This window comes from Hyla sarda, chromosome 5 (genome assembly GCF_029499605.1).
Source record: "Hyla sarda isolate aHylSar1 chromosome 5, aHylSar1.hap1, whole genome shotgun sequence".
NCBI lineage: Eukaryota > Metazoa > Chordata > Amphibia > Anura > Hylidae > Hyla > Hyla sarda.
Genome location: NC_079193.1, coordinates 120,896,889 through 120,914,605, shown reverse-complemented (window position 1 = coordinate 120,914,605; position 17,717 = coordinate 120,896,889). Strand labels below are relative to the sequence as shown.

General features: G+C 41.0%; 1 protein-coding gene across 10 annotated transcripts in view; it reads right to left on the bottom strand.

Moving 5' to 3' along the window:
• The window catches only part of SLC12A7 (solute carrier family 12 member 7), an 870,696-nt gene that overhangs the window by 333,273 nt on the left and 519,706 nt on the right, over positions 1-17,717 (bottom strand). For all 10 annotated transcript variants that reach the window (XM_056520184.1, XM_056520194.1, XM_056520193.1 and 7 more), the window contains exons 10-13: positions 11,145-11,243; positions 8,101-8,158; positions 6,699-6,873; positions 119-237 (exon numbers count right to left, since the gene is read on the bottom strand). In XM_056520184.1, the coding sequence (XP_056376159.1) occupies positions 119-237; positions 6,699-6,873; positions 8,101-8,158; positions 11,145-11,243 (451 nt within the window). The remainder of the gene's footprint in view (positions 1-118; positions 238-6,698; positions 6,874-8,100; positions 8,159-11,144; positions 11,244-17,717) is intronic.

Genomic DNA, 17,717 nt, shown 5'->3' with positions numbered 1-17,717 from the left:
GAAGTAAAACAGTTCATTTAGTAAGATTTACAGTGAAGAGAGAGTCCATATGGGGTAGCAGGTAGCATGATAACAGGCAATTTTCCCTTACTAGGTAATAAAAAATTACAATACTTACATTGACAGAATTGGTGCAACGCTATCCAAAGATGCAATTAAAATTCCAATTTCACAAATACCAGCAGTCAACAACAAAGCCCATGTTGGTTCTCCATTGCCTTTTCCATGACCAAATACCTATTTAAAAAATTGTAAAGCCTTAATATTTATGTAACAACAACACTAGTTTATATGAAGCCAACATATTCACAAGTGCTTTACACAGATTATCTATTAAATATTTTTAAAAAGCAAACAGGTACCAATGCGTTTTTAAGATCCTCTTTTTCCCTAAACTATCATAAAACTGGAACAAGTAAAGAATTCACCACCAATCACAACCAGCTACTTCTTTATAGTACCATTTGTTTAAGGAAAATTGGTAATTGCAGACATGCAGCAAATATTTTAAGGGTCCCATGTTTATTATATAGAGCTACAATTTATCTACAAAGGCAAAGATAAACTGTATACATATTTTTTTAATTAACTGATGCCAGAAGGTTAAACAGATTTGTAAATTACTTCAATTTAAAAATTTTAATCATTCCAGTACTTATCAGCTTCTGTATCCTCTAGAGGAAGTTCTTTTCTTTTTGAATGTTTTTTTCTGTCTAACCACAGAGCTCTCTGCTGACATTGTCCATGTCAAGAACTGTCCAGAGCAGGAAAGGTTTTCTATGGGGATTTGCTTGTACCCTGGACATTTACTAAAATGGACAGATATGTCAGCAGAGAGCACTGTGGTCAGACAGAAAGGAAATTCAAAAAAGAAAAGAACTTCCTCTGGAGCATACAGCAGCTGATAAGTACAGGAAGGATTATGATTTTTAAATAGAAGTAATTTAACAATCTGTTTAACTTTCTGGAACCAGTTGATAAAAAAAAAAAATGGTTTCCAGCGGAGTACCCCTTTAATACATTATTTCAATAGTGACAAAGATGTAAAAGATGGAGATTTCCTTTAAAGTAACTGTAATTTCACAAACGTTGACATGTCAAAAGTTTCCCATCAATCCTTTAAACTATCACAGAGAACCAACCGTACTCTTGCTCACTGAAGGCAGGCTTCAGATAAATGACTGCTAGGGTGCATTTACACCACGTTTTCGAGATTCGGCTGCCGGATCCGGCTGGGTAACTTCAAAACCAGGCGCTCCCTTATCCCAGCCTGACAGGCGCCAAATCTCATTTAAAAGTACTGGCCGGATTTAGATAATGACTCCGGTCAGTTCATTTTTGCCCTGTATCCAGTTTTGTAGCCAGACTGAAAACCGTGGTATGTCGCGGTTTTCAGTCAGGCTACAAAACCGGATATGGGGGAAAAATGACCTGACCAGGGTCACTATCTGACTCCAGTAGGCACATTTAAATGAATGAGATTCGGAGCCAGTCCGGCTAGGATACGAGTGCACCCGGTTTGTAAATTTCCCAGCTGGATCTCGGAAATGTGATGTGAACGCAGCAAACAGTCATTTCTCTGGAGCCTGTCTTCAGTGACCAAGAGTGTGGTTCTCTGTGATGGTTTTGAAGATTGATAGGATCTCTGAAGCATGGTGTAAATGCACCCTTACACAGTTTTCTAAAATCACAGTTACACTTTTAGGGTATGTTCACACAGAGGATCTGCTGCAATTTTTTGCTGCATATTTTCTGCAGCAGATTTTGCTACACATTGAAGTTAATGGGTAGCAAAAATCAGCTGCAAAAAACATGCAGCAGATCCTGAAAGTGTGAACATACCCTAACACTTTATTCACACTAGCTCCATGCCAGCTGTTCAAAAAAGTCATAACTACTGTAATTGATTTGGTTTCTTATGGATTTAAATGGATACTAAAGGACTCCCTATAGACTTTCTTGGGTGCGAATCCGTGTCGAGGGTGAACGGGTGGAGCAAACTGGATTACATTGCCACATACTTCTCAAGTTCACAGCCTTTCCGTGCTCCCCACCTTCCAGAGATTCTCACGGACTTACAACGTACCTCTTTGCTTACAACCCAGTTCACTATTGCGTTACAGCATGGCTGGTGTGGACCGCACTGCAAAAGCCGCTAGCCTATTTGCTGCATCTGGTTCCCAGGAACCTAACCTGGTTAATCTTAAAGTGTGTATGCACAATCTTGAACGCTTGCAACATCAAGAAATGAAATTATGGTGGGATCATACCACCCTGACTAATTACATCACTAAAGATATCATTCCAAGGGGATTGCGTATCAGAAAAATCCCCAATGTGGTATACTGTGATGAGATGTTAAGTGAATGGAACGAAGCTCTTACCATATGTTCGAGAAGTATAATGCAAACTATTACCTAGTTCGAGTCACGCAGGCTGGAACACCTCACAGAGGACATTGAAAAGCTTAAAAATGAGACTGAATTATACAAGGACTTACCTGAATATAAGGAATATATGGATAAAATAAATGAACGCATTAATAAAACGGAAACCAATATCATGGAAACTAAAAAAAATTAAATTACAGCGTGACATAGGGGACTATGATACCAATCAAGTGTATGCCTGGGGGAAATGGGAATCAAGGGAGCCCAAGTCTATACTGAAAAATAAAAATTACAGAAGGAAACGCAACCGCAAACAGAAAGTCACATTCAGTTCGTCTGAATACGAAACTGAAGTGAATGGTGATAGCACAGAGTCGGATGCGTCACAGTCTTCAGCTGCTCGATCACGTAAGCTCCCAAAAAACCCCAGGCGCACAGGAAAACCTCCCGGAGGGGAGGGAGGAAACATCGCCGACGCTGTTACACCCAGACTGAGAAGTCAAGTGAACAAAGGTTCTGAATTTGTCTAATAGGACACTGACTCGAGACCAGGAAAGCGTCCTCAGCAAGGGAATTAATTTTTCACCTTCCAGAGATTCACATATCGTTACAATGTTGTGTGAAATTAACAAGTTTGTACGCAACTTAACACATTTTTTTGCTGAGGATGTTGTTAATGACATTACACCCGAATTAGGGGTTATGAATAACAATATTGTCAATGAATTTGGGGATTTGCATTTCTCTGACCAGGTGGCATTGTGCACACTGCATGAGTTAGCAGGTGAAAGTAATCAAACCAGTAGGGTAACCAATAGCAACCCAGTTCACAGGAATGCAAACCCCTATTTCTATCCTTTACAATCTAGAATGCATGGTATGGATTTGTTCCAAAACGCGGTAGAGACGGATCTCATTGCATTGGGAAACAGTTTATCATGTGTTTCCAAACCACATCGTACTCTTTCCCGCAGTGAAAATGCCGCCCTGAATGAGTTAAGGGCGGGACAGTCACTGTAATGGATAAGGTCACGTATGTACAACAAATTAATGATTTGCTCTCAGATGTAAATGTGTATAAAAAACTTGAACATAATCCTACCATCAAATTTACAGTTGAACTACACATTTTACTTGGTGAGGGTGTCCGTTTGGGAGTTATTACTAATAGAGACAGAGAATACATGCTGGTGGATGAACCTGTCATCCCCATCATGTATGGTCTACCTAAAATACATTAAAAAATCACCCCTCCCCCTATGAGACCCATTGTTTCTTCCTGTGGTTCACTTCTGGAAAGACTTTCCATATGGACTGATCAAATGCTCCAGCCTATGGTTCAGAGGGTCCCTGGATATCTCAAAGATTCCAGGGACGTTCTGAGAGCGTTTGAGCACTTCATATGGAAAAAAGAATACAGATGGCTTACCTGTGATGTTGTCTCATTGTACACCAGCATTCCATGGCATATTGCCATGGAGGCGCTGGTGTACAATCTGGACAACCACAGTGGTTATTCTGTAGACTTGAAAGAGTTTATCAAAATGAGTACGTGGTATCTCATGACACACAATTATTTTTCTTTTGATAGGGTTTTCTTTATTCAAGTAAGTGATGTTTCCATGGGTGCTAGACACTCTCCATCCCTTGCAAATTTAATGATGTCATATTGGGAATCGAAGTACCTTTTTTCAGCCTCTAATCCTTTTGCGTCCCATGTGCAGTGGTACGGTAGATTCATAGATGATCTTCTCCTTGTTTGGCAAGGTGATAGGTCTACCGTACCACTGTACCTGGAATACATCAATAATAACCCTTTCAACTTGCATTTTACACATCACTTGGACTTATTTAATATTTCTTTTCTTGACCTACAATTGAATTCAGTGCCAGATCACATTGTTGCTGTTTCCACTTTTCGCAAACCTACTGCGGGGAACACGATTCTCAGGGCGGATAGTAATCATCCCCCACATACAATCAGGGCTATTCCTATAGGAGAGTTTACACGTATCAAGGAACTGCAGTGATCCCTCTGTCTGTGAGTCTCAAATAGGAGATGCGTCGCAGAGACTCACAGACAGAGGGTATCCTGCACATATTTTATCTAGAGCCAAAAAAACAGTAGCCAAGAGAAATCCTTCCTCTTTGATTTCTCCATCTAATAACAAAATACAATTACGTGGCCCAGATTTTCAAAACAAACCATCATTGCACTTACTTATTCTCCTCAATTCACACAGGTCAAAAGCATTATCAACAGACATCTTCATTTTCTTAGACAAGATGAAACTGTAGCTAAAATTCTATCTAAAGGTTGCCACATTGTCCCAAAAAAAGCCAAAAGTTTGGAAGATATGTTATCTCCTAGTTTAGTGCTGTCAAATAATAGACATAGCACCAACTGGTTAAGTAACAAGGGATTGTTTAAATGTGGTGGTAGGATTTGTAGAACATGTAACTATGCTAAGTTGTGTACACACTTCTCAGATGCGGAGCAAATAAAAAATTATGGCATAAAAGATTACATTAATTGTAATCATCATAATGTTATTTATGTCATTGAGTGCTCACAGTGCCAGCTAAAATATGTAGGATCAACTACTAGAACACTAAAAGTCAGGGCACTGGAGCATCTCAATTACATATCTAGTAATACCATTAGAAATCGCTCAGCAGCTTCATTACACTTTAAAACTGTTCATGGTGGAAACACCAATGGTTTTCAAATTTATGCGATGGAGCGTGTTCACACAGGACCCCGTGGCGGTTGCATGCGGTGAAAATTACTTGAACGTGAAGCATATTGGCAATTTACCCAGGGTACTAGTGCCCCTAAAGCGTTAAATCTTAAAAGAGAATTGCTATTTCATTACGAATACCGCATCGCAACCTCCTCGTTTGAAAATGCAGTTTTTCTATGTATATATTATTTATATGTTCAAAGCATCATTATATGATATTTTTGTATGCTACTGCTTTTCTACATTTGTCCTAACCATCCATGTATATATCGCTCTTCAGTGTACTGTTTTAGCAATTTTTTGTACTTTTTACTTGCATTTTATATTTTATATTTTGTATTGTATCCGTATTCTCCCCCCTGCACCGGTGTCAGCGGACTTAAAGGAATTCTGATTGGCAGAAAGTGACCTGCCCCCCACTTGTCCGGTATTAAACTGACACCTGTGCAGAGGGCTGACATCCCTGATGAAGGGCACAAGCGCCTGAAATGTGCCTGTTCTGATCTGCTGATTGTTTGTACCGTTTTTACTGTAAGATAATAAAATCTGGATTTTCTACTGACCCACGCTGGATTGCCGTTCTTGCGCTTGGATTTGTGTGCACCTGGCTGGGTGCGAATCCGCGTCGAGGGTGAACGGGTGGAGCAAGCTGGATTACATTGCCACAGACTTTCTTGGTGTCTGTCAGGGTTTTGGTATTTTCATAGCAAGAATAAAGCTGCAGACTTTCAAGTAGTTTCAGAAGCAATTTCTCAGTGGTCATTACAATTCTCTTACCTCTCAACCCCTTTGCATCCAGAACCCTGCCCCTTTCCCTGTCACTAGTCACAGTAAGTGTCCTCCCCACAGCATTCTACTCTTAAACCATGCACCTTCATTTTAACAGATAATTCATAGGTGGCCACGTTTTTGATTCTGGCAAAATAACAACATCTTTTTTTTCACGGACTAAACGCAAACACTAGTAGCAGCGGTATAGGTGTGCATAATGTTCTTCTCTATGTATACTGCAAATAAACAGGAAACAGAGGGCATTTTGTTATATAAACAAAGCCTGAGTAGTAGTACAGAACTATAGTAGATAGTTACTAAAAGGCCTTTCACATTATTAGCTGAACAGGCTGATTCATTTCTTGTGTAAAAGACCCAATGAACAGTTGAAGATCGAGAAATAGCTTATTTGTTGGCTGATTGTTGGAAATGTGAATCCCTAAAAATCATCAATACTCTGCCCATATAATGTGTGGCCGACAATGATTTAAGTGAAGGGCTGCATGAACAATTCAGCAATCATTCATGTGTCCCTGGCTTTACAATCATTGAGACATGTAAAAGGCTCATGGTATCAAGCATGGGGCTGCTTGTCTAGAACCCATAGCTTTAGCTGGCCCTGTATGTAAAAATTGCTAAACTTTATATACAGTGTGCCATAAACAATGCTACTTTGGAACTTGTCTTAATAACTAAAGTTAAACCCTTCTGACTTGAAATATTAACATTATAAACATTCTGTAACTGAAATGCTGCACAAATGTATGGCACAGATATTTTTGGCCTATAATACCTGAAGAAAAGGCACAATTCCATCTCTCGCAATTGCTTGTAGTAAACGTGGGGCCCCTGTCAGGCTTTGAAGTCCAGCACCACAAGTAGAAAAGAAGGACCCAATAACAATTACCCAAGGAGATGGCCAGGCCAATGTACCTATCACAAGCTGGCCACTGACTGCTTCACCATACCTGCCAAAGGTTAACACACAGAAGTTAAGGTTAATGAAGATGACTGAATATGGTGTGTGCTAAAAAAAAAAAAAAATTTTTGTTACAGACTGCTAAAAATGCTGCACAAAATTTGTTCAATGAGACACTGAAAATAATAACACACATGAACAGATTATTTACTGTAGTTTGGCTTAAATCATGAGATCTCACTGATACATTGTAAGATTTTTCTGTTTCTTGTTACTTGCTATCACTGACATTTGTGTGCGGGATCAAGTGGCTAGCTCAAGTTTTAGGTCAGTAATTGAATGGAAAAAAGTTAGAATTGCAAGCCAGAAATTATGTGTTATGGAACATGACTAACAAAAAATAAAAGGTAACCCTTTAAAAGACTTCTGACATGTAATGACATGTCAGAAGTTTTGATTAGTGGAAGGCCAGATAAAGGAGACCCCACTAATTGCCAAAAAGAGCAGGCAGAAGTGCTCAGCAGAGCGATGTGACTGTTCATTTCTGCCCAGTTTGTCTCCAGTTTATAAAGTGCTACATCTTTCCAAATATTGACTTACCTGAAAACTACAATTTAAGGTATAATAGAAACTTATGTTGGCCCTCAGAACATTCCACCCGAGCAGCAATGGGGTAAGGGATCTGGTATGCAGCATAGGAACTGCTACTGGCAAATGCAGTGGTTGGCTTGTAGTATTTTCCATGCTTCCAGGTAAATGGGTCATGCTGGTGCTGCTTGGTTGCCATGAAGTTATCATTGTTACAGATTTCAGCTATAACTAATGTAATGTATAGGGTAATCTTATGGGAATCGCAACATGCTATAGTTTACTATAATTTTTTTGGGAAATATTTAAGAATGTAGGTTTGGCCTCAAGTTAAATTTTTAGGTTATCCCAAGGTTGACATTATACAGTATATGATTTGAGTAGCACATTTATTTCCAGTCTTAAGTGATCCAACTTGCCCTCGACTATAGGAAATCCTGTAATATCTAGGGACTATTTCATTATACACAGGACAGGGCAGCATTTGGCATAATTCAAGGTTCACAAGGCTCTCATCAGGAGAAAACTCTTTACCATATTCTGCAAAAAGGTTGGAAGCAATACTATTCTAGTGGCACTAAAGAGCAATCTTGCCCCTTACCTACAGCTTAAAGGCTCATATGATTGCTTCTCTAATTTGGCATTAGCAAATGTTTGCATATAATTTGGTTTTAACACTGTTACTTACTTGTCACGTAGAAGTGCACCTTCAATGCATGCACCAAAGAGAAGCACACAGGAAAGATCTTTTAATAATTTAAGAAACAAAACAAAGTAGGAGGTATGAAAAAATAGTATGACAATCTCAATGAAACAATTCTCATTCATGCCATTCTGTTTAGTGTATTAAAGGGCGTATATCAACTCACAACGGAAACACCAGAAAGGAATACATAAATTAAAGTCTTATCAGACATGAGGTCCCACTCATTTCCATGATGGTGCTTTACTGAAAGTAAAATCATGATGTGGGAGGAGATTACATTGTGTGAATTTGTTTTACATTTCTGGTTACTAGCATATGCACAAATAATCTTGCGAGGATAACCGATGGAATAATAAGAATTACATATATGGGCAAGCTATGAGATACAGTAACAGCATAAATGTGAATAATGGGAGGAAAATATCCAAAATATCTCCCACATGTAACCAATGTGGAATGGGAGAATGAGTTTTCTTTCATGTATATGAAGGGTTATTGTATAAGGTTGACACGTTAACACAATCAAATCAAGTGAGCAACAAATGACACAAATCAAGTGAGCAACAAGGTAACAATAACTACTGATATGTGCACACCTATATATTTAACCCCTTACATTTATAAACCACAATTACTGCTGCATATTTACCCATATATCCATTGGTATAAGTAACTTTGCCTTGCTACTCATATATAAATACTGATCAGTGTGGTATGGTAGTTACTTAGGGTTTTTAGTTTCTTTTGTTGGCCTCCTTTTAAGGTGTGATGAAAAAAAAGACAAATGAAGGGAGGTGCCTCAGTGTATTAAAGGTTGCACATGATATACATTTCAGCTCACGTAAGTGTCACCCAAAGAGCTGATATTGCAGAATTAAGCTAAGTTCACATTTGTGTTACGATAAATGACCAGACCTAGCAAGGCAATTGTTCATCAGTTATAAGCTAAATGTGTGCCGTTATGTCTCTGGTAAAAAGATAAATCCCAGGGGGTAAAAGGGGTTTTAGGTTAAGACTCAATTTACAAAACTATGCACTTGTTGATAACAAACGGTTAGATGGTGCTTATATAAAAAAATATATACATATGTTCTGTATAAAACTTATTTAAAATAAAAAGCTGAGCAAGTAACATATTTATTAATTATAAAAATATTAATACTATGCCTAAGCTGTAACTGTGAGAACAGTATAACACTTTATCATAGTAAAACCTGTGGTACTGCAAACATTGTGGCAAAAAAAAAAAAAAAGGGTGTAAATACACCCCATCTGGACAAAATTAAATTTCTTGTGGCTAGTTTTTCCTTCATTTCCATATGGAGCCTTCTTATGATCAGTCTATTGCACCATCATTAGCAGCACAAACCTGCAACAGTTACCTCTGGGACCATCTTAGGTTTAATGAACATTTTATGTACAGGGTGGACCATTTATATGGATACACCTTAATAAAATGGGACTGGTTGGTGATATTAACTTCCTGTTTGTGGCACATTAGTATATGTGAGGGGGGAAACTTTTCAAGATGGGTGGTGACCATGGCGGCCATTTTGAAGATGGCCATTTTCAATACAACTTTAGTTTTTTCAAAAGGAAGAGGGCCATGTGACACATCAAACTTATTGGGAATTTAACAAGAAAAACAATGGTGTGCTTGGTTTTAACGTAACTTTATTCTTTCATGAGTTATTTACAAGTTTCTGACCACTTATGAAATGTGTTCAATGTGCTGCCCATTGTGTTGGATTGTCTATGCAACCCTCTTCTCCCACTCTTCACACACTGATAGCAACACCGCAGGAGAAATGCTAGCACAGGCTTCCAGTATCCGTAGTTTCAGGTGCTGTAGATCTCATATCTTCACAACATAGACAATTGCCTTCAGTTGACCCCAAAGATAAAAGTGTAAAGGGGTCAGATTGGGAGACCTTGGGGGGCCATTGAACTGGCTCACGACAACCAATCCACTTTGCAGGAAACTGTTCATCTAGGAATGCTCGGACCTGACACCCATAATGTGGTGGTGCACCATCTTGCTGGAAAAACTCAGGGAACGTGCCAGGTCCAAGCTTTCCTAGATGAACAGTTTCCTGGAAAGTGGATTGGTCATCGTGGGCCAGTTGAATGGCCCAAAAGGTCTCCCGATCTGACCCCCTTAGACTTTTAGCTTTGGGGTCATCTGAAGGCAATTGTCTATGTTGTGAAGATACGAGATGTGCAGCACCTGAAACTACGGATACTGGAAGACTGTGCTAGCATTTCTCCTGCGGTGTTGCTATCAGTGTGTGAAGAGTGGGAGAACAATCCAACACAATGGGCAGCAAATTGAACACATTTTGTTGTGGTCAGAAACTTGTAAATAACTCATGAACGAATAAAGTTATGTTACAAGCAAGCACATCATTGTTTTTCTTGTGAAATTCCCAATAAATTTGATGTGTCACATGACCCTCTTCCTATTGAAAAAACAAAAGTTGGATTCAAAATGGCCAACTTCAAAATGGCCACCATGGTCACCACCAATCTTGAAAAGTTTCCCCCCTCCTCACATATACTAATGTGCCACAAACAGGAAGTTAATATCACCAACCATTCCCATTTTATTAAGGTGTATCCATATAAATAGCCGACCCTGTACAGAGCCACATCTCTAGCAAGCTTTTTAATATGTCAGGGGTTTAGAAGTAATGAAAAGACTGTACTTGGTCGTTCAAGAAACATCTGGAGACTACAGCACACAGAAAGGATGCAAAAGATGTTTTCAGCCACAATTATAAAAATGCATGAGACATTATTCTTTGGGTCAAAATTAGATAACCTGGAGACTTTTCTTCCAGTCAAACAAAAGAACTTGGAAGCTAAATGCTAGTGCTAGCCTTAGGAGAACATTTCTTCGGTTAAAAAAAAAAAGAACTGCTGATAAAATATTGGCTTTACATAAGGTAGTTTCGGTCTGAATGCAGATAAAAATGAAGACTGTCTTGTAACAGTAATATACAGAATGTATAAATGGAAAAAGATACAGATAAAAGATGTGGTTGCAATGGCCAAAATTGTTCCAAATGGGATAGACTTCTGAGCATCTTTTAAGTCTCCAGACCGGTTGGAGCCAGCCATGATGCCTATATTGAATGAACATGTACAAAAGAGAAAACAAAAACAAAACAAAAAATTTAGTTCAACAAGAAACTAATTCTGTTTTATCAGAGAATTATTGCTTTTTGACAGGGAGAATAACATAGAAACACAAAATATTGCGGAAAAAGACCATCTGGTTATTCTAGTCTGCCCATATATTACTTCTGCTTTATTTTTTTTATTTTAGGATTGAGATAAATTTAGCCCAGGTATTTACCAACCACATATGCTTAAAGTTTGTCCCAAGCATCTAGTATTCTTTCAGTAACATGTTTTCTCATAATGCTTCTGATCTTTCCCCAAACAGCCCTCAGAGTGTGTTCTCTTGTTTATGTGTTATAGTTGCTTTTAAAAACACTTCCCTACTGAAGCTTATTTATCCCTTTAACATGTCCACTTTCCTCAAGGTTATACAGATTTAGGAGAGATTTATCAAAACCTGTGTAGTGGAAGAATGATGCAGTTGCCCGTGGCAACCAGATTGTTTCTTTTCAGAGGCCTCTTTAAAAATTAAAGAAGCAATCTGATTAATTGCTCTGGGCAACTCCTCCACATTTCTTGCACAGGTTTTGATAAATCTCCCCATTAGTTCATCAAGTGTTTCTTGATAGGTTTTATGCTGAACACCATTCACCATTTTTATAGCCAGGGAGGGGGCGGGTGCTTGTCCTGATAATCACGCATCCATTACACATTGCGTGGGGCCATGGATAATCAGAGTACCCGCCCCCTCCAATCTCAAAACCATATGCTTCCAAGATGTCCAGGGAGCGGAAGTGGAGTGTCGGGAAACAGAAAAACTAGGACCTTTTGTTTCCCAAACAACCCCTTTAACTTGCATCTCTCAAATATGCTGTTTCCTTAAATGGTCACTGTCATTTCAAACAACTTCCCTTCATTTGATGGCCTATTTGATTTCTAACATTTTTGAATATTATTTAATTTACCAAAAAAATTTCTTATTCAACAAAAACTGCTCTAAAATGTTGCCACTATGTGTGGAAGGGAGTTCCCTGCAACCTGCTGTCCATTGCCTGTTAGGGGAAATCTGTTGATCTGTTAGCAACAGCTAGATCAAACTGGAAAACAGGAAGCGGGGATAGGGTTTGGAATTTTCTTTGTACAGGAGAGGAAGAGGGGCCTTGGCTGCAAGATCTACACTGTCCCTGAAAGGAAAATCCTCTATCTTCTAACCAGCAAAACTTAAGTGCTTAGTCTAACACCTTTCTTGCTGCTGTACACACACAGTGCTGCCTCCTGTATCTAATCTCCTGTCCCTTAGTCTGCAGGCTTGTCTTTAGCAGCAGCTCAAAGTTTAGTATTGTCATACTATGCATATGCAATAGTTAAAATGGTACAGCCATTCAATGTATTTCTAAGGCCATAGAGCGTGTCTAAGACAAACATAAAAAATGGAATGTCGGAGATGAACAAAATATTGTTTACAAAACAAACTGTCAGGGTCCAGACTAGCGGCTGGTGAGGACACTGGAGGTGGATCCCCTGTACCAGAGAGGCGATGACGCGGGCCGTACTGGGGAATCGGTTCTAAGCAGTTACTGGTGTTCACCAGAGCCCGCCGCAAAGCAGGATGGACTTGCTGCGGCAGTAACTACCAGGTCGTGTTCTCCAGTAGCGACTCGACCTCTCTGGCAGCTGAGACTGGTGCGGTACACAAGGACTAGACAGAGGCGAGGTCAGACGTAGCAGAAGGTCAGGGCAGGCAGCGAGGTTCGTAGTCAGGGGCAACAGCAGATGGTCTAGGTACACAGGCTTGGGACACCCTTAAACGCTTTCTCAGGGCACAAGGCAACAAGATCCGGCAAGGAGAGGAAGGGGAAGTGGGTTTTTATAGGTTAGGGAGTGATAGGAAGTGATTGGGCCAGGCACCAATTAGTGGTGCACTGGCCCTTTAAATTTAAGCAAGTCGGCGCGCGCGCCCTAGGGAGCGGGGCCGCGCGCGCCGGGAGGAAGCAGACGGGGGCGAGAGGTGAGTGAGACAGGGCGCGACCCGAGGGCGGACACGAGCCGTGCCGACCGGAGTGCTGCAGCCAGAGGAACGCCGTGAGCGCTCCGGGGAGGCAGCGGGACCCGGAGCGATCAGCGTGACACAAACATGAAACAATAAAGGTTATCTTTTAATAAGAACTGTTAGGGTATGTTCACATGGCGGAATGTTCATGTACAATTCCACAGGAATATTCCACTGTAGCAGAGTCCCATTGATTTCAATGGGATTCTGCTGCACTGATTCCACAGTGAAATTTCCGCGGCTGATGTTTCTTCTGTGGAATCCACAAAAAGAATAGACGTGTCTTATTTTTGCAGATTTTGCTTGAAAACGGCACATTTTCGAGTTGTCCAAGCTCCCGCCGGATTATTTAAATGTACAGGATGTTCAAACATGTTTTCCATGTGGCCATTCTGCTAATTTTACGCCATGTGAACATGGTCTTAGTCTGTGTATTAACAAGAGTCCTCAAGTACCAGAGTGAATGTGTTCTTTTTAAATCTTTTATATTTTTATCTTTTCAGGGAGGCATTTATTTGACCCCATGGTGAGGCAAGGGCAATGTCTACAATGAATAGTCTCATACAAACTTGCAATAGAAAACATTTTATACTGTATAATTGTGTAAATCATATGTTAAAACATTTATTCCTTATAGTAGTATCAATTGGTATTGTTATGCTATCTCATAATATAATAATATTTAGTTATAATGGCTACAGAAATGTTCTATATAGCTTATAGAAGATGAAGTTCCAGGGAAAAAGCTGGGTTGATGGTGCGATCCACCAAGAATGATGAGAAGAGTGGTTCCCACAAATAACTTTATTTAGCCAAGCATGGTTGGCTAAATAAATTTATTTGTGGGAACCACTCTTCTCATCATTCTTGGTGGATCACACCAGCAACCTGGCTTTTTCCCTTGAACCTTATCTTCTGTATGCTGTTCGGCCAGGACTGTTTTTCTGGAACCTAGATTGAGAGGCAGCACCATCATATTTTTCATGCGCATATGCAGTTGTGTCATTCATCCAACTGGGCCAGGTGAGCGGATTGCCATAACCATTGTGATCTACTTACCTGCATGTCCTATTTTTTAAGACGTTATGTGCCCTATGAAGAGCTCTGCCTGTTTATTTTAGATTCTACAAGCTATAATGCTTATGGCATACTAACTGACTTAATATTTCATCCGAATACAGGTGTATAGATAACACTATTTGTTCTATTTGTCTTGGTAAGAAGTATCTGAAATCTTAAGTTATATTTAAGATGGAAGATAATGGTCCTAATTTACTATTCTAAACCCGACTTGTTTTGTCAGGTTTTATTGGCGCATCTTTGTCTGCGACATGTCGCAGACATCGTGCGCCAGTCTGCGACACAATGCAACATTTTTTCCCGACAGACCCGATGTGGATTCTCCCAAACCCGAAAAAGGGGCGTAACCCAACATTTCTGAGCTTTCCCACGTATTTATAAAGGTTTCCAACCCGAATTTGTTGAATTGTTGTGGATTTTTTCCCGACAACTCAGAGGAGTTGGAAACCAAAACCTACAAAACCCACGTGCGACAAACAGGATGCGACATAATAATAAATACCAGGGGAAAAAAGCAGTCGGGTAAGAAAGCAAGATAGACTTACAACCCGATTTTCTAAGTAAATGAGGGCCAATGTATGCTATTATACTGGTTTGGAAACACAAGGATGTTACATAGTTATCAACCCTATCTTTTGTAGGCAATATAGTAGCCATGATATACATAGCTTAATGACATGCATAATCTATATATCACTTATAGTCAACTATTGATTGGCTGTTACTAAAAGTCAGTCTCTTAACCAGCCTAGCGGTATTCCCGAGCGTGACTCAGGGTTAATTTTCGCTGCTAGAAGCGGTAACCCCGAGTCACGCTCGGGGTAGAATTGCAGAGTTGCTGTGCGGGCTGCACAGTATATCGCAAAAGCAATCGAATCGCGATTTTTGCTTTTTGCGATGTAGTGATGCAGCCCCCGGGAAAATATGTTATTATCTGCTCGGGTCGGCTCCCGTTGCGGGGGCCGGCCAGAGCAGGTAAAGACATATACTAAAAGTCAGTGTTTCTCAACCAGGGGGCCTCCAGATGTTGCAAAACTACAACTCTCAGCATGCCCGGACAGCCAAAGGCTGTCCGGGCATGCTGGGAGCAGTAGTTTCACAACAGCTGGAGGCCCCCTGGTAGGAAAACCCTGAACTAAGTGTAAAAGTAAAAAGGAAGAAAATAAAAAAAACCTTTTGCTCACCTAATGCCGATCCCTGCAGATGTCGTTCCCCTCCGTGCGCTCTGGTCACTGCTCTATTCATCTTCTAGGACCTTTCCCTTTTCAGCCAATCACAGGCCGCAGTGGTGTAAAGCCTGTGATTGGCTGAAGGGGAAAGGGCTTGTTCTGCAGCAAATACACTAGGTTTGAAATCAGCCCGGCAAACCCAGTGTATTTGCTGCAGTACAAGACAAGGTGACAGAGGGGGGAATGTGACACAGGGGACAATGTAACAAGGGGGGGGGGGGAATGTGACAAGGGGGGGGGGAATGTGACATAGGGGGGAATGTGACAGAGGGGGGAATGTGACAAGGGGGGGTGTGACAGGGGGGAGGAATGTGACAAAGGGGGGATGTGACAGGGGGGGAGTGGAATGTAACATGGAGGGGGGAAAATGTAACAAGGGGGGGGGAGAATGTAACAAGGGGGGGAATGTGACAGGGGGGGATGAATGTGACGGGGGGGGGAGAGTGTAACAAGGGGGGAGAATGTGACGGGGGATGAATGTGACAGGGGGGGGGGAGAATGCAACAAGGGGGGGGGGGTGTGACAGGGGGGGGAATGTGACAAGGAGGGGGAGAATGTGATATGGGGGGGGGGGGGGAAATGTGACAAGGGAGGGGGAATGTGACGGGGGGGGGAGATGTGGAATTTCAATGCAAAAAATTGTACCGCTTTTGGTACAAATTTCCAGACGGAATCATACCGCTAGGGAGGTTAAAGGAGTATTCCAGCGCAAAATATCTTATCCCCTATCCGAGCGCTGGGGCCCCCCGGGATCTCCTGGACGGGGCCGTGGCAGTCTGCAGGAAGTGAAGTTTCGTCCCCAGCAGAAAACCTTGGCAGACACGACCCCTCCATATATTTCTATGGGGTACATGGAGGGGGCGTGTCGGCCGCCACGTCATGCGGGGACAGAACGCCCCCTTTCCAGAATACTGCTGCGGCCCCGCGATCTATAATTTAAGTTATATTGCACTACAGATGTCCTTTAATCAATAGTGTCCTCTACTGGTCAACCTAGAATAAACTAAGAAAATAGTAAGTCAGTCATTTGACTAGACCCTAAGCTAGATATTAGACACTCACCTAATTATTACTGGATGACCTTATTTGTGTGGGTGGATGTTTAAGATAAGAAACACATAGGACGGAAGCTAAAGGAGAGCTCAACACCTCACAGATGAAGGAAAGAGAGAGAAGGAGACTTGGTGTAGCTCCTAGAAACTAAGTAGCGGAGCTATGAAAAGTTATTGGGGTACTCCGGTGAAAACCTTTTTTTTTTATTTTATTTTTTTATCAACTGGTGCCAAAAAGAAACAGATTTGTAAATTACGTCCATTAAAAAATCTTAATCCTTCCTGTACTTATTAGCTGTTGAATACTACAGTGGAAATTCTTTTCCGTTTGAAACACAGAGCTGTCTGCTGAAATCATGAGCACAGTGCTCTCTGATGACATCTCTGTCCATTTTAGGAACTGTCCAGAGTAAAAGAAAATCCCCATAGCAAACAAATGCTGTTCTGGACAGTTCCTAAAATGGATAGAGATGTCAGTAGAGAGCACTGTGCTCATGATGTCAGCAGACAGCTTTGTGTTTCAAAAAGAAAAGAATTTCCGCTGTAGTATTCAGCAGCTAATAAGTACAGAAAGGATTAAGATTTTTTAATAGACGTAATTTACAAATCTGTTTAACTTTCTGGCACCAGTTGATTTAAAAAAAAAAAAATAAATAAATAAAAAAAAGGTTTTCACCGTAGTACCCCTTTAACCTCTTTAAGGACATAGGGCATATGCATATGCCCTGCATCCAGAGTCCTTAAGGACGAGGGGCGTATGCATACGCCCATGGGAATTCCGGTCCCCGCTGCTAGCCTGCTGGGGACCGGACCGGGATGACTGCTGATATCTATCAGCAGGCATCCCGTGCATATGCCCAGGGGCTTCCAAACCAACGATTTTCGGCGGATCCGGGTCATACCGGTGTCCGGTGACCCGGAAAATCAGGGGGATCGGGGGTGTCCAAGACACCCCCGGTCCCCCTGAAGGGATGGGAGTTAGGTGGCAGGGGTGCCACCCCTCCTATTCCTGCTATTGGTCGTCAAGACGCGACGACCAATAGCAGATCGGGGGCGGGGGGTTAA